Genomic DNA, 17,803 nt, shown 5'->3' with positions numbered 1-17,803 from the left:
AGATGAGGATGATATCCTGGAGGGAACAGAAATGGGTGTGATGTCTTTAGTGAGGATAAAAAGAGCAAATGGGAGGGAGGAGGTTCTGTTAATGAGTTAAATATAGCAGGGAGATTATGCTTACACAAGGTGGAGAGAGAGAGAGAGATTTAAATGAGAAATAGTAGCAGTAATTTTGAGGTAGAGGTAGACAGGATGAGTTATTTAGTTAGATATTTTCACACTACGGAATGAAGAGGTTGGTGACAAAGAAATGTAGAGACAAACTGGCTTAGTAAACAAGAGAAGGGTGATCATGGTCATACATATTGGAATGAAGAGATTTCATGGAAAAAAGATGAATGAATTTGAGTTTTTTAAGGTGGGGGCACTATGTAAGAGAAGACACAGAAGAATCTAGTCTTAGATTTAAGGAGTTGACACCCCATTCAAATCAGATAATGTGATTGTGAATGGGTTGTTGAATCCTCCACTAGATAGTGAGAGAAACGAAGTTCATCTAGATGGTGGCCAGCATGTGAAGACTGCTGTGAGAAAACAATACAAGTGGAACTATAAGGTGATTGTGAAAAGCTTGGAAGGTGACCTGGAACTACAGAATGGAATGGGGAGTCAGGTGGAAAGGAGATCAATGCTTCTTGGCTCTGGTCCAGAGCTATTAACAGCAGCAGCAATACTTGAACATATTCTGAAAGTTAGAAAATTAAATAAAACAGGTGTAAATGGAAGAACATAGAGAATAAGCATGCAGTCTGGGAGAAGATAACATGATGGAGGAAAAGGCAGTGTAAAGTGAATGGTAACAATCAGCTGCATTAGGATTTAAAACAATTTAAATTATATTAAATTAATATAATACAGTAAAATTGTATTATATTTTACTGTCGTTACTGCTTACTTTTTTAGCATTTAATGTTAGTGTAGTGAAGTCCTGAAGAAGCCAGACAGACTTAAGCTGGCAAAACTTGTAGACGATTGTATACATCATCATCATCATCAAATTCCTGCCATGTACCCTCAAGGGGTGTACAGGATATGACAGTACTACATGAAAAAATTATATCATTACTAACTTCCAATCTACAATTTTCCTCCAAATCAATCTGTTACTTGTCAAGACTCCAACATTATCAGATCTTATATTTCTATCGTCTAAGGCACTTTGTACCGTATCAATCCAATTATATCTTGGTCTTCCTCTAGGTCATTTTCCTGCCAACCTGGCAGAGAACACTTGTTTTGCTAATCTTTCCTCTCCCATTCTATTTAAGTGACCATACCACCTGAGATTAGCTCTGCTAACACATTCCTGGATGCTGACAATGTCAAGTTCTTTCCTAATATCCTCATTTTTAATATGATATTGCTATTGATACCATCTGTTCACGCCTCTAATCTTTCTCAGGACTCTCATATCTGTGGTCTCTAGTCTTTGGTCAAGTGTTTTACTTCTAACCCAGCTCTCAGATCCATAAGTTACAACTGGTTTGAACACTGTCTTGTATACAGATAATTTAGTGTTCCGACTAATTTCTCTCTTATTCCATATGAATTTATTCAATTGACTTCCCACCATATCAGCTTTGCTGATTCTGTTGTCTATTTCTATATTTAATTTACCATCTTCACTAAAAAATCGTGCCTAAGTAGCTGAAATGTTTTACTTGTTCCACAGGTTCTCCATTCACAACACAGTTGACATTTTCAATGATTCTGCCTATTTTCATTGTCTTTGTCTTTTTATTGCTGACCTTCATACCATATCTATTACAACAGCTATTCAATTTAGTCAGAGAATCTTGCAGACTTGTAGCGGATTTATTTAGAAGTATAACATCATCCACATAAAGCAAAGAGCTGACATTAACATCTCCAATTTTGATATCAGGTTTAATACCACTTTCCTTCATAATGTGATCAATATAGATAATGAATAACAGAGGGGATAATGTACATCCTTGTCTCACACCAGATTTAACATTAAACCATCTTCCTGTACTTCCTTCAATTCTAACTGCTGACTTACAACTCAAATAAAGACTAAGTATTGCTTGATATAATGCCCCATTGACACCATATAACTGCAGCGTATTGAATAGCTTCTCTCTTGGCACCTTGTCATATGCCTTTTCCAAATCGACAAAACTTAAATACAGATCTTTGTTATATTCCCATGCTTTCTTGACTATTTGTCGTAAAGTGAAGATCTGATCCTCACAGCCTCTATTTGGCCTGAATCCAGCTTGTTCTTCACCAAGCTTTTCTTCCACAATTTTTCTCAACCTTTTCACAAGTATACTTGCATAGATCTTGCCAGGAACACTCAGTAGGGAAATACCTCTGTAATTCTCACATTCAGTTTTATTTCCCTTTTTATGGGTACTATGAGAGCTCTACTCCAATCATCGGGAATTCGTCCCTCTGTCCAGGCTTTCTGAACTATGCAGTGCAGCCACTGTAACATTCTTATATCAGCATACTTCAGCATTTCTGGTCGAATATCATCTACTCCTGCTGCCTTTCCACATTTCAAGCCTTTGATGGCTTTTTTCTACTTCAAGTATGGATATGTATTCCTGACTGCATGCCTGGTCAGTGTTTTTTACCACTATGCTGTCACCACTGCTTGTTTCATTTAGAAGTTTTTCAAAGTAATTACTCCATACTTCAAGGATATCTTTTTCTCCCGTTTTCATGTCACCTTTATCATCTCTAACTCCTTTTACAGCACTCTTTCCTCCATTCCTAAGCTTCTTCAACAACCTCCAGAATATTTTGCCACCTTCTTGATATTTATTTTCTATATTCTTGCCAAAGTCCTCCCATGACTTTTGTTTAGCTAGTTTTACACACTGTTTAGCTTTCTTACATTTGTCTCTGTATTCTGTAAGAGTAAAAGCTGACTTATTTGCCAGGAACTTTTGATATGCTTTCTTCTTTTCCTTCACTGCCTCTTTAACTTCCTGTGTCCACCAGGGAGTTCTGATTTTTTTATCCTTGCACACAACCTCACCACATGCCTCTCTGGCAGAATCAACCAAATTTTATGCCTCTTTAACTTCCTGTGTCCACCAGGGAGTTCTGATTTTTTTATCCTTGCACACAACCTCACCACATGCCTCTCTGGCAGAATCAATCAATGTTTTCTTCAGAGTTTGCCACTGAATCTCCAAGGTTTGATTCCTGTTCTCAAACTCTTTCATTTTCTTTTCAATAATCTTTGTGTATTTTAATCTACAGTTCATGTCTGAGAGCTGCTCAACTTTTATTCGCTTTAAAACTTTCTTACATGTCATTCTTTTCAATATGAAATTCAATTTTATCCTGCTCAAGACTAAATAATGATCACTTCCAATTTCAAATCCTCTGTACACTCTGGTGTCCTGCACCAGGGAGAAAACATCACTATCAACAATAACATAGTCAATGAGATTTTTCTTATTCCTAGCCTCTTCTCTCCATGTGAATTTGTGCACATTTTTATGTTGGAACATGGTGTTAGTAATAACCAGTCCATGTCCTGAGCAGAAATCCAACAGATATTTGCCATTATTATTAGCTTTGCTCTTTTCTCCAAATTTTCTCAAAATATTTTTGTATGTCTCACAATCATTTCCTACTCTGCTATTTAGATCCCAAACAAGGACCAACTTTTTCTTTTTCATTGTGTCAGTTGCTTTTTCTAAAGCGTCAAAAAATTCCTCCACTTCTACCTTAGTAGAACCTTCTGTGGGACCATAGGCACAAATAAGTCTCATTGTCCAGTTCCCCATTCTCATATTTGCCCACATTACTCTACTTGAGACTGAATGCCATTCAAGATTAGCCTCGTATTTTGTGTTGAATACTATGGCTACTCCTTCTTTTCCTTGATTGTTATTGCCTGAATATAACATTTTGTATTTATTGCTCAGAAAGATCTCACCAGTTTTGGTCATTTTTGTTTCAGTCACCCCTATTACGTCGATCTGGTACTTATCTAATTCCTCAGCTAGCTCCATTTCTTTGCCATTCAGGCTTCTTACATTGATAGTACCGATTTTTAACTCTGGTGATGTTGAGTTAGGGTTTGTTTTCAGATTTGTTCCAGTAGCTGACTTTTCGCTGTTCGCCCTGGTTCCCTGGCGAAAACAACGGGGGCCTTGTTTAACCGGGCGACGCCCTAGCCGGCATGAAAATTTGTCATGTTGTACCATCATTTTTTATTTTGGTTTAACCAATAAGAATACAATTTGGTCGGCTAAATCCCAAATTGCCAGCCCATCCTCGTTCGTTCAGTATCAAAGTAGATACCCAACAGGGTGCACCGCGAGAAGGTGAGGATTGGACATTAGGTCAGAAGCCCTGGTCGGTTCTCCGCATTCCTTTAAAGGCTATGTGGAGGTCTCCTCTCAGTTATACAGCTTTGACCCTTAAGCACCCCGACAATTGTATACATATATTTATAAAGAATCATGGTTCAATAATAAATCCAAAGAAAATGTCTTATACTTAAATTAAAAAGTTTCGCATACACCTTGCACACGAAAAAAAGTTTAAAACTTTAAGAAATAGGTAGTGAGTGTTGTTATGGCAGTTTCAGATATTTTGGAATTTGGTTAAAGTGAATCAGCATTTCAGCTCAGCAATCGTTGACTTGCCTTTGTCATTGATTTGTCAAAATTATGATTAACACAAAGATCATATGATTCCAAAATGATAAAAGGACAAGCAATAATAAAACTGTTTGTTTTAATTTAATTATAGAAGCACTGTTGCTAAAGATTCAAATATATTGCATGATGAAGGTGAGCTGCGAATCGCATAAATAATGTTGATAATTAAAATTTAAATGCATTCATTTTATAAATAATGTGAGCAATTATAAATTATAATGAATACTGAGGATTTAATTATAAACATCAATCTAGTTTTTTCTTGAAAAAACTAGATTGATGTTTCTAGTTTCTGAAAATCCCCACATTCTGACAATCCTCACACCACGATTTTTTAACTTCAATTTTGGGAAAAAAAGTATTTTTATCAACTATTGACCTCTCTAGTTTTGCATCATCAGCAAACACCTGATTACCCCCCCCCTCCCCTTATATCTGAGTAAATAGGGTAGTATGGGAGGTAGGGCATTGCTTATAGAACTGAAGAACATGAACTAACAAAAACAGAAGTTAAGGAGGATTTTAGATTTGGGGGAAAGCTAGTTCATCTAGATATCCGGTGCAAGATAAGGGCAAATAGGACAAAATATATTGCTAGTTGCTTAGCTTGCTTCTATAGACTAGATAGTCCACAAGAAGATGTGGATGCTATGCATTGGCAAACTGGCACAATGAATGCAGGTTGAGCAATTATTATGGGGAACTTCAAACTATGAAGGCATAGATTGGAGGGGGGAAAAAAGCATGATATCATGGAGGGGACCAGGGATTTGACAGTGGTGGATCTACGAATAGCAACAGAAGTTGTATCCATAATCAAGATACGCTAATTATGGAAAGTGACAATGCAGTCTTGTTCTGAGAGGTTGCTCAACATGTGGAATTCTCTGTCATGAAGGATTTAAGTTGAACTATAAAGCTGGTAATTATGACACTTAGAAGGCAGCTAGGAGCAGTGCCATGGTTTGAAAATCTACAAGGAAAGATTGTCATTAGTGAATGGGAAATGATCAGGGATTGTTTGAGAAAAACAGTAACAGACTGGATAACCATGGTCAGGAGGATAATCCAAGACAGGGTTAAGTGGATGAATAGAGATATAAAGTGAGTAGAGATATAAAGAAGCTACAAAAAAAAAAGAAACATTGCAGGGGGAATATAAAAGGAAAAAGGTGATCAGCATATATATATATATATATATATATATATATATATAAGCAGCACAAAGTACAAGCAAGTCTCATATATATATATATATATAAGCAGCACAAAGTACAAGCAAGTCTCAGCTTTGATAAGTCTCAATATGGTAAGAAAGGCCAAATGAGATTATGATCAGAGAAATCATTGTAAAAAAAATCATAGAAAATTAGGTAAGCAGGCCAAAGTAAATCTAAAAGAATTTTTTCGTTATGTAGCAAGTAAGAGAAAGAATGACTACGGAAGGATAACTATAATCAATGGTGATGGCAGAAAGGCAACAGTCATGCTGAAAAACTTGGCCCAGCATTGAATGAAAGTTGCCACTTAATTACAGAATGACTGAAACCAACACCATTAAGAGACCTGTATACTTTGACTGGTATTGCAACCCCCTCCCCTTCGATTTAAAGATCTGCATTCACAGCTGATGAAAAAAGCAGACAAATGAATAATGAGCACTACCACTATTTGGACAGACAGTGCCCCAAAAGACTAAGATCCTGACATAGTTTCCTAGCAACCGCTGAACTACCTAAAAACCCTCCAGAGACAAGACTTCGACAATGGTTTGCACTATACCCTGAGAATAATACTGGTATTCCAACAGCCGAACATCTTCTACGTGGTGCCCACTTGGACTGGAATACTTGGAAAGGCCTCAACAGACTACGAAACGACAGGATGCTGCAAAAAAAATCTCATCAAATGGGGTCTACCTCACTGGACTAGATAATTGTTAGTGTGGGACAACCCAGTCCATGGAACACCTTCTTTCTTGCCCCCTTCTCAATCCCCTTGCACAAAAGAGGACCTTATATCCTGCACAGAAAGAGCAGTTGATTGTGCAAGATTCTGGAGGAATATCTGACCATATTTATTGTATATAACTTATGTATAGTTTCTTTCCCCCCCTTCATATTTTACTCATTATTCCCTGTATAATTTAAATTTAAGCTGTTTTCATTTATAATGCATCCCAATTTGTTGTGAATAATGTTGTATCAATTACTGCTGTGCCACTTGTGTTTGGATATGAAATAAATAAAATAATTTTGTGGAATTTGAGAGCAAAGAGACAATACATATATTTCTTAAAATATGATAACAAGATATTTAGCCTTGGCCAAAAAGAGAAGATTTATTTCTTTTTATAATTTTAATGTTGATCCCATCAATGAAATGTTGCAAATCTATACAGTACATTTAGAACCACAGGTGAGCTGTGTTAGTAAATCTGAATCCCCACTCTACAGACAAAACATGGTACTGTAGCAAGCCACTTCAGGGTCCAATGAGAAGGGTAGAGTTCTCACACCAGGTAATAAAAATAATCTTCATCAATATCAATTTCCTGATATGTACCCTCAAGGTATGTTCAGGCTACTATGACAGTATTACATAATTAAGTTTACATTATTAATAATCTCCTATCAACAATTTTCTTCCAAATTAGTCTATTACTTGTTCACTCCAATATTGTGGTATCTAACATTCCGTTTCTTCTAAGGCACTTCTGACTGAATCAATTACCTAGACTTTGGTCTTTTTTCTGCCATCTTGGCATCAAACACCTGTTTTGCCAATCTTTCCTCTCCATTCTATTTAAGTGACATACCACCTTAAATTAGCCTTATTCACACATATTTAAATACAAACAATGTCACGTTCCTTCTTTGATCAAGACCACCAATATGAGAGTTCTTAGAAAAAATAGGGGCCTGAATTGATAGCATTTTTAATATGATTCTACCATTGATGTCATCTGTCTAGGGCCCCTAATTTTTCTAAGAACTCTCATATCGGTGGTCTCTAATCTTCATTTCTAACCCAACTGTGGTCAGGCTCCCACTCATGAGCCTTCAATAAAGGCCGAAATCGGTCTGCGTAGTGGCTCTTCCCATAATGCATAACATTATGCATGTCCGTAAGGATATGTTCTTTGCATTGTGGGATACTAAGGCAAGTGATGTGAAGTCATTAGCCTCTATATATACGAGTTGCCCAGTCCTGAAAATACTCCAGGTACATACTTTGTTTGCTTACACTTGTATAAAGGGCTAAACCAAGAATATAATTTCTTGGCATCTTTAATTTGTAATCTAACTTATTGAAAACATTTGGAAAAAACTAAGTTAAAGATATCAACCAGAAACAACATAAACAAGTTGACAGGCACAACTTGGGGCTGTAATGCCTGAACTCTTAACACAGCAGCCCTGGCTCTGGTCTTTCATGTTGGTCTTTGGTCCCAAATTATTGTTCACTAATTTGGGACCAAAGTCACCACACGACTCTCATGGACATACAGTTTAACATAACAATGACCATCTCTGGTACTTTAAGATCTACTCTCTCCCAAGGTTACCTGTTTTTCCCACATCACTCTTCCATATTTCAGAAGAGAAGAAGCTACCATTAAAGAATTAAAGATAACCAGGAATAACATGTACCTTCTTATACATCAAGATATCTCTCCACCTTCAGATTTCCCATATGGCTAGTGGAAGTACAAGATGATGGTCCCCAGGACTGAGGAATAGGTGAAAATTCTACTAATAAAGAATATTTTACGTGAGTTAATTCCATTATTATAATAGTAAGTAATATGTCTACTCAAGGTATTTCCCTACTGAAACTTATAAGACAATGGAACAAACTACAAACAAGTACCTGATTACAGATCCAATTTATCAAATCTCCAGAATTCAATCTACTATGACGTTTCTGAAGCCAAACAGCTAAACAGATTTAGGACTGGATAAGGCCACTGTGCCCACTTATATTTATGGGGAATTTCACAATAACCCTTGTGTGTGTGTATGTGTGTAGTGCTGTGCAGATTATGCACAACACTACATCTATGCAATACATCATTGACGACTGCTCCATACACTCCTTCCCTGAAGGTCTCAGGAACTTACATTTACTCCCAGATAGATAGTAGATTCCATCAACTGGTTAACTGAACTCTCAATTTGTATATAGTTTTGCCCATTAATTTCTTGTATTTTCCTCATATGCTAAATATAATTGAATTGTTCTTTTTTTATGATTGTTTTGATAATTGTATTAATAATGATATGAAACATAGTCGAAAATTCTACGAATAAAAATATTTAAATTAACATAAGTATTCATGTTATTAATTAGTTATGATGAATAATTCCATTTATGTCTCAATTTTTAGATCAATCAGATCCTCTGATGCTAGAACTAAATCTGAAACTCTTGAATCTTGTGTTACTTCTACTGCACTCTTACTTGCCCAAAGAACAACAATCTCTACAGATGCCTATGTCCTGCCTTGTTCAAATGTAGTCCATCACACAGAGTTCTCTTCTATCCTCAAATGCACTCCAGGCATCTAAAAGCCTCTCTTTAAAAACATTCTCACTGTCATGTGATTTATTACTGATACTCTTCTCCTGAACTCTGCATTATCATATCTGGAGAACACCTTCATTATCTTCCCTCTCACACTCTTCTTCTGTACAATCTCAAACATTATATCTAATGTAGTGAGATATAGAAGAAACTGAAGTGATCAACTCAATTTTTTGTTCCTCAAACATAACAATTTCACAAATCTTCAAAGTATATCCAAGTATTATTTAGTTATGTTAATTATGTAAGAAAGATTAACGCTTACATAATTTGCAATCATTATATGCCAACAAAGAATTCTAAAAGGGTGTCAGTCTAGTTCTCAAATTTTCTTTATTCTAGCAAGCCTAGAAAAAGGCACTATAATAAGTAATTAAGTGATAAAATACTGACATGGCACAATAAACGATAAGTATAAAAATTGCTGCTATAAATATAACCTCCAATATAATAAGATTTAGAGTTGTTGTGCTAGTACACTGCATCCACATAACTATTTATTTCAACAAATCCCACTGAATTTTTAATGTTAATCTAGAAAACATGAGATACTTCACAGCTATGTGGAAGGGGGAAATATATATATATATATACACACACACTAACATTGTCCGGTGCCTTGTCATCTTCTTTACTTGAAGCTTCACGGTCTAGAACAGTTATATCTTGTTTCTCAGAGGTACCATTATTATTAGCACTTTCTAGTACACTAAGATGTTCAACTGGTATTTGTTTATGCTTTTCCTCGCTATCTTCCTCCTTGTTTTCCTTTGTAGGTACTTTCTCACTTTCAAAACCAGACATAATTCTATAAAGAATTACACAAAAACATTATATATTGAAAAAATCATCTAAGCAATATTTATAAAAGGAAATGCAATTTACAAAAAATTATTAATAAATAATTTCGTCACTTTTTAACTCAACCTTATTCTGATACTGTTTTGTGTTAAAATGTGAATGGGATGCTGCTATTGGATTCTTGACACTCAACACCATGACCTGGTCAAAGTTTCATATTGCATGGTAAGCATGATTGATCACGTAATCTTGACATGGGAGGAGACAATGAATGTGAGAGCTCTTAACTAAGAAGCATATCTGGAATTATAAAACAGGTGATTATAATAAAATGTGAATGCAGCTTTGAAGGAGCATCTTAGCATAAGAAACTGCATCGTACAGATTCAGCATAACACATTAGTCAAACGACGTATGAAGGAAGCACTATCTCACAACATCTGGAGAGTTAAGAGAATAAATTGAATTCGAATTAAATGGATGAATAACACTTTGAAGCAAGTACTAATAAAAAAAAGAATATTGTGGATATAATATATCGTGAAGCAGTATAAACAGTACAAAGACCAGACAAAGAGAGTGACAGCCTTGGTGAGGAAGGCCAAATCAGATTATGACAGGCCAGAGAAATTCCAAGAGAATTTTATCAATAGCAAGTAGAAGAAGAAGAAGAATGATCATGGAAGAATATTGTTAGTGAATGTGGACTGTAGGAAAATTACAAATCTGCTAGAAATAATTGATCCTTAAAGTTAAGTTCACTTAGAAAGGTATACAGGGAGGGTGGGGGGGGGGGGTTCTGGAAAGCTCTGATAAACACCCAGAACAAAAATGATATTAAAGCAATGGATATAACCACAAGAAAGAACATACGAGGATAAAAAAATATAAGCTACCTTCATAACTCTGCTACTAGTATGTTGTTCTTTCTTGTGGTTATATCAGTTGCTTTAATGTCATTTTTGTTTTAGGTGTTTATCAGAACTTACAAGAATCCCCTTCCCATCATATATGCTGGACAAACCCATTAGCAATCTGAATGCTAGAGTGAAAGGGAACGAAAAATACAGGTAAAAGTGACAGAGTCATTAAAGTTATTACAAGAACTTCATTTGAATGCAGCAGTCAGATTGAATGGGATATCATGGATACTGAAGGAATGTGCAAGAAGATTAGCAATTCACACACCTGGTTGACTGAGTCTCAACATGCGTATAATTCTTAACGAGTGGAACGATAGTGAAATAATTCCAATACAAAGGCAGAGTGATGAATGATATGAAATACCAACCAGCGAAAGGTAGATAGCACTGGGATCTTCTGTAGAAGAGAAAATAAATGGATTTATTAAAGGTTTTAGCAATTTGTTCAATGTTCTATAATATACTGATGACAGAGTTAAATTAGAGAAAGGGATATATCATGATATTTCTGCACCTTGCCAAGGCATCAAAGGCATCCCTTTGAGTTTTACAAACTCAATATGCAAAATAAACTTGTGACATGAGGAGAAGAGTGGCTGGCTGACAGACTGAGAGGTATCAGAAAGTGATATAATGGAGGTGTTGAATCTTAAGAAAATGAAGATGACTAGTGGTATAAAACATGGTTCTGTACTAAGGCTATTGTTATTTAGCTTATATAAATTAATAATATTGAGGATGGAACAGAGAGAGAGAGAGATATCCAGTTGTTTTCTGATGTTGATTATTATTATTATACAGGTATCTTCATGGAGTCAGAAGATTCATTGCAGGAGATCCATTATTCACACAATAATTATTACACCTGTCCTTAAACTCATTCACTGAAAAAGCACTCACAACCACCTCTGTCAATCCAAATACCATCCTCCAAGCAAAAAATCTCTCCTAAAACTCTTGCTAACTGCTCTTTTACACAATTCGTGACAGCAGCATTGGATGTGGGAGATGGAACATTGTATACTACACACAGTAGTATACTTTGTAAAGGCTTTTGAAGATTATCACATAATAAGTTGATAGTCAAACTAGAGCAGTTGGGGTTGTATATTAGACTAGTGCACTGGATTGGAGACTGGCTGTCTGATAGTTATCAACAAGTTGTGTATGGGGAAGCAACATCCCAGAAGAGGAAAGTCACTAATGGTATGCCTCAGGGATCTGTTTTAAGGCCACTGCTGTTTAAACTGTATGTTAATAATATTGAGTAAGTTTTGAATGGGGATAGAGTTGTTTGCAGATGATGTATAGATGAGATGAACTGAGGAGTAGAGTAGAGCAGATGTGGCCTTACAAGAAGACTTGAACAGAGTGAATAGGCATGGGAGTGGGGATGCCAGTTCAATGTTGTGAAATGCAAGGTTTTAAAATTTGAAAAATAAAGATGGGATGCAAATGTACTCTTGGTAGAGATATATTGTTGGAAGTGGAGGAAATAAGAGCTCCTTATCCATCATCAAACAACATTTGATGGTGGATAAGGATTTAAAATTTAGAGAACACATTGCCAAAATTGTGAGGACACACAATGAATTCTGGCAATGATGCAGAAGACACTGACTTGTACAAGTAAGGAGATTCTGGTTACATTGTATAAGACTTTAATTAGGCCACATATGGACATAGTAGTCCATATGACTACTGTGCACAGATTTAGTCACCTGGTTTTCAAAAGGATAAAGAGATATTCAAAAAGGTTCAGCAACGATTGACTAAGGTAGTTTCTAATCTCTGGAAAGTTAAATATGAAGAAAGGTCAAGATGGCGCAATTTACAGTCTAGTGGATAGGAAGGAGGTGATATGATAGAGATGTACAAGTTGATAAAGGGTTGTTACAGGATTAACAGTGAAGAGGGTTTTTTTTTTTTCATAAAATGGTAGGTAAAAGTGATAGAGTCATTAAAATTTTATCATTTTAAAATTGGGGGAGAACAACAAGTCGTTCCTAGAAGCTGTATGGAGGGTGTGAGAAAGGGAGTGAGAAGCAGGTTTTTTGCATGGAGAGTAGTGAATGATTGGAATACATTGCATAAGCAATGTTTTTTACTTTTTTTTTACATTTTTGAGTGCTAAATTGTTTCTCTGGAATACGAGTGTACTATAGTGGTTGTTTTTTTGAAGTTAGTGCTGTCACGATATTGTGTATTTTATTTACCAAGAAGACGGGGCGGATGCATAATGGTGGTAGACAAGACGAAGCTAAGTTTTCATTACTGTATTTAGTTTTATTTCATTTTATTTAGTGTACTTAATGTTTTGTTTTGCTTGTAATTGTTTACTTATTTAGCATTTATTTATTTTTGATTTTGAATAATTAACGATTACGCTAGTAGTCCCTCGGCAGTAACGAATGATGGCAGATTCAGCTGCAGTCGCAAATGGCATGTCGCCTAGTCCTCTGCCATTGGGGCACTTTATTATAAGCAATATAATAAGGGAGTTTGTGGCATGCAGCATTTGCAGCATGTATGCGTCTCGGGAATCGGATGTCTAGCTTGTGAGAGAGGATGGGGTGCGTCTGTGTTTAAAGTGCAGACAGTGGGAGGAAATAAATGCAGCAGATATCTCAATAACCGACCTTGTTGCTCCAGGAACGGAAAATGAATACAGGAAGACAAGTAGTGTGACAGGAGAGAATGAAGAAAAAAATGTGAATGAGAAAATAATAGTTGATAGTGTAGAAGGCGTGAGTGACTGTGAAAGTTTAGATGGTTTTGTTTGGAGAGTGAATTTCAATTTAGAGTGACTGACCTGCAGAGGGAGATAGAGGAGGTGGAATGTCTTGGGAGAAGTATGATAAGTATGAAAGATGAGATTAGAAGAATGGAAGAGATAAATGCAAGGCAAATCGTGGTAGGGGAGAGAGAGAGAGAGAGTTTTGGGAATGACAGGAGAGGAGAGAAATTTGTGAATGATAAAAGAGGAGAAAATGGAAATGGAGAGAATGGAAACAGGAGAGAGAGGTATGGAAGTGCTAGAAGAGGAGAGAATGGAAACAGTAGGAGAGACAGAATGAGAGAGAGGTATGGGAATGCTAGAAGAGGAGAAAATGGAAACAGTAGGAGAGACAGAATGAGAGAGAGGCAGGGGAGTGCTAGAGGAGGAGAGAATGGAAACAGTAGTAGAGACGGAATGAGAGAGAGAGGTATGGCAGTGCTAGAAGAGGAGAGAATGGAAACAGTAGGAGAGAGGGAATGAGAGAGGGGAATGGGAATGCTAGAAGAGGAGAGAATGGAAACAATAGGAGAGACGGAATGAGAGAGAGGTATGGGAGTGCTAGAGGAGGAGAGACGGAATGAGAGAGAGGTATGGCAGTGCTAGAAGAGAAGAGAATGGAAGGAGAGAGAGGTATGGAAGTGCTAGAAGAGGAGAAAATGAAAACAGTAGGTGATATGGGAATGAAAGAAGAGGAGAAAATGGAAACAATAGGAGAGAAGGAATGGTAAGAGGTATAATGTATGGGAACTCAATGATCCGTGTTGTTCAAGATAGGATGAGTAAGGAGTGTTTGCCAGGAGGAACGATAGAAAGGGTGGCTTTGGCAGTTAAGAGAGGTGAAAGGGTGGATGAGATGATTATGATGGTGGGAACAAATGACTTGAGTGGTGGTGTAAATAGGGCAGCGAGAGATATGAGATTCTTGCTTAAGGTGGTACGAGAAAAGACAAAGAGAGGAAAGAAAGTGAGTGTGTTGCCTAGGTATGATAATGACGAACTGAGCAGAAGAGTGGTAATATTGAATGACATAATAGCTAGAATGTGTGATAAGAGAGGACTGGAATATGTGGATGCTTGGAGTGCGTTTGAGGACAGAGAGGAATTGTATGCAAGAGACCACTTACATTTGAATGAGGAAGGACGTAGGCATCTGGAGAGATTGCTGTTCTGAAAAAGTGAGTGTGTCTCAGGGAGGATGGTAGCAGGGAAGGCCTCTTGTGGGAATGGGTACTTGGGAGAAGGGGGACAACATCAGGTAACACTGAGTTCAGTGGAGTCTAGAGAGGATAATGCTGGGTATAGAAACAACAGCATTTATATGCTATATACTAATGCCTGCCAGGAGTATCCGGAATAAGGGAGAGGAATTGGTGGTGCAGATAGCATCAGCCTGGCCAAATATTATTGGGATCACTGAGACGTGGTTGACAGAAGAGAATATAATAACAGGAATAGAAGTTGCTGGGTACAGCATTTTTCAGTAGGATAGGAAGTAAAAGCATGGTGGTGGAGTACTGCTTATGATAAGTGACGACCTATGTGCTCTAAGAGTGGAAACTTTGGAAGGCAGTGACACTAATGATTTTGAAAGCATATGGTGTGAGGTAGAGGTGGGCAAGACAGGATATTTAGTGGGGTGTTGCTACAGACCCAGGAGTACAGAGGATGGGGACCAGGAAATGTTTAGATAGTTGAGTTAGGGAAGTGCAAAAAGAATGATTGTTATGGGAGATTTTAACTACAGTAGTATAAATCGGGAAGAGGAAGATGCATGTAGCAATTATTATTATTATTATTATTATTATTACGGGCAACTCCAGGGAGTCATTAGACTCATCGAGGGAGGCCCCAAATCATTTTCATCACAACTATTCGACATTCATACAGTATCTATCATACCTCGCCTTAAACTCATTCACTGTCACAGCATCCACCACAGACTCAGGGAGCGCATTCCACTCATTCACTACTCTAAAAGTAAAGAACCCAGCTCTAACACCTTTACTAACCACACTTTTGCCCAGTTTCCATGGATGTCCCCTAGTCCTCCCACAACCAGCCCTGTTCTCAAAAATATCTTCTGAATTAATTTTATAGAAACCCTTCAGTAATTTGAATGTCTCAATCATATCTCCCCTCCTCCGCCTATCAACCAATTTTTGCAACCCACAAATCCTCAACCTGTTCTCATACGGTTCATTCCACAGACCTGCTATCATCTTGATCACTCGCCTCTGGATCCTCTCCACCTCCTCCCCATCAAGAAGAAACCTAGGTGACCAAATCTGAGCACAGTAGTCGAGATGAGGTCTTATCAAGGCTCGATACAGAGGAACAATAACCTGCTTGTCTCTGCTTGTCAACGTATTCTTCAGCAACCAAGTGATTTGATGAGCTGATTTGGCCACTTTTGCAATGTGTCCCCTAAATTTCAATTCCTTATCCACCAACACTCCTAAATCTCGTGCCTCATCAATTTCCTGGAGCACGGTCCACCAATGCAGTAAACTGCCTCCCATCTTTTCACCCCAAAATGCATAACCTTACATTTTGCCACATTAAATTGACATCCATTCTTCCTAGCCCAGACCTCCAATCTATCCAAATCATCCTGCAAAATTTTGACGTCATCTGCATTCACTATTGCCCTACCCAACTTCGCATCATCCGCAAACAAATGAACTGTTCCTCTCAGATCCTTTCCTATATCATTTATGAACAAATTAAACAGCAGTGGTCCAAGAACAGATCCTTGTGGTACACCACTAGTCACAGGCCGTCTTGTGGACTCTACTCCTGAGTAAACCACTCTCTGATATCTCTCCGTCAACCACCCTCCTATCCATCTCACCAACCCTATGTCCATTCCCATATGCTGCAATTTACTGATTAGAATTCCATGTGGTATCCTGTCAAAGGCCTTAGCAAGGTCCAGCAGAATCACTGTAAACCCATTACCCTTATCCAGTTCAGCCGTCACTGTGTTATAATACGTGAGCAAGTTACTGAGGCATGACCTACCCTTCACAAAACCATGCTGTCCCCGATACAGTATCCCATTTTCTTCTATCCAATCTTGTATTTTCCTCTTGACTATTTTCTCTAAGACCTTGATAATGATTCCTGTTATGCTGATTGGCCGGTAATTTTCAACAGCAGCCTTGGAACCACCTTTGTGCAGTGGAACTATTTTCCCCTCTTTCCACCCCCTTGGGACTGACCCAGTCCTGAGGCTCAAATTAAACATAATGGTCAAGGGCACTGACAATTCTTTGGCCGCTTCACGTACGACACGAGCTGGTATACCATCCAATCCCACAGATGTATTGACATTGAGGTTCTGTAATAGACTAGTTACCTCTACCTCATTCATCACAATTCCAGTATAAGCTGTTGGTTCCTCCATTTCCGCAAAGCCACCACCTGGATGATATACTCTGGCAAAGTACTCGCTCAGTAATTCCACAACATCGACTGATTCAGTTACCTCCCTACCCTCAGCATTTTTTAAGATCATTCTACCATGAGCATTTTCCCTTTTACTTGCAACATATTGAAAAAACTGTTTGGGATTCTCTTTAGCCTGCATGGCCAATTTCCTTTCGTAATCTGCTTTTGCTTTTCTTACCACCCTTGTTACCATCCTGGCCTGAGCTTTATACTGTTCATGCACCTGATGGTCACCCTTCTCCTTAAATTCCCTCCACAATTGTTTCTTTTTTTGCAGCTCAAGCTTAATAGTGTTATTCATCCATTTAACCCCTACCTGATTTATTATTCGGACTCTTGGTATACAGTCAACCATTGCCTCCTGCAAACAGTTCTTAACCACCTCCCATGCACCATCAACATCCAGCCCTTGCAGTTTTACATGCCATGGCATTGAGCCAAGCACACACCTAAGCTTGTCATACTTACCAGCCCGGTAATTCCACATATACCCTGTCTTAATTGTAAATTCGACTCCTTTAGCCACCTCCCAAGTCATGACCTTATGGTCACTCTCACCAATTGGTGGCAACATGGTCATGTTCGTTACAGCTACATTCTCAGTTGCA

The 17,803-nt window shown here is 37.6% G+C and overlaps 1 protein-coding gene across 3 annotated transcripts in view; it reads right to left on the bottom strand.

The window, feature by feature from the left end:
• The window catches only part of LOC150101818 (methyl-CpG-binding domain protein 4-like), a 352,401-nt gene that overhangs the window by 316,890 nt on the left and 17,708 nt on the right, over window positions 1-17,803 (bottom strand). For all 3 annotated transcript variants that reach the window (XM_090401062.1, XM_090401061.1, XM_090401060.1), the window contains exon 2: window positions 9,849-10,050. In XM_090401062.1, coding sequence (XP_090257188.1) covers window positions 9,849-10,050 — 202 coding nt within the window. The remainder of the gene's footprint in view (window positions 1-9,848; window positions 10,051-17,803) is intronic.

Source organism: Typopeltis vanoorti, chromosome 11 (assembly GCF_054136105.1).
Source record: "Typopeltis vanoorti isolate ZY-2024b chromosome 11, IOZ_Tvanoo_1.0, whole genome shotgun sequence".
Lineage (NCBI taxonomy): Eukaryota > Metazoa > Arthropoda > Arachnida > Uropygi > Thelyphonidae > Typopeltis > Typopeltis vanoorti.
This window is presented reverse-complemented; position numbering and strand designations above follow the sequence as displayed.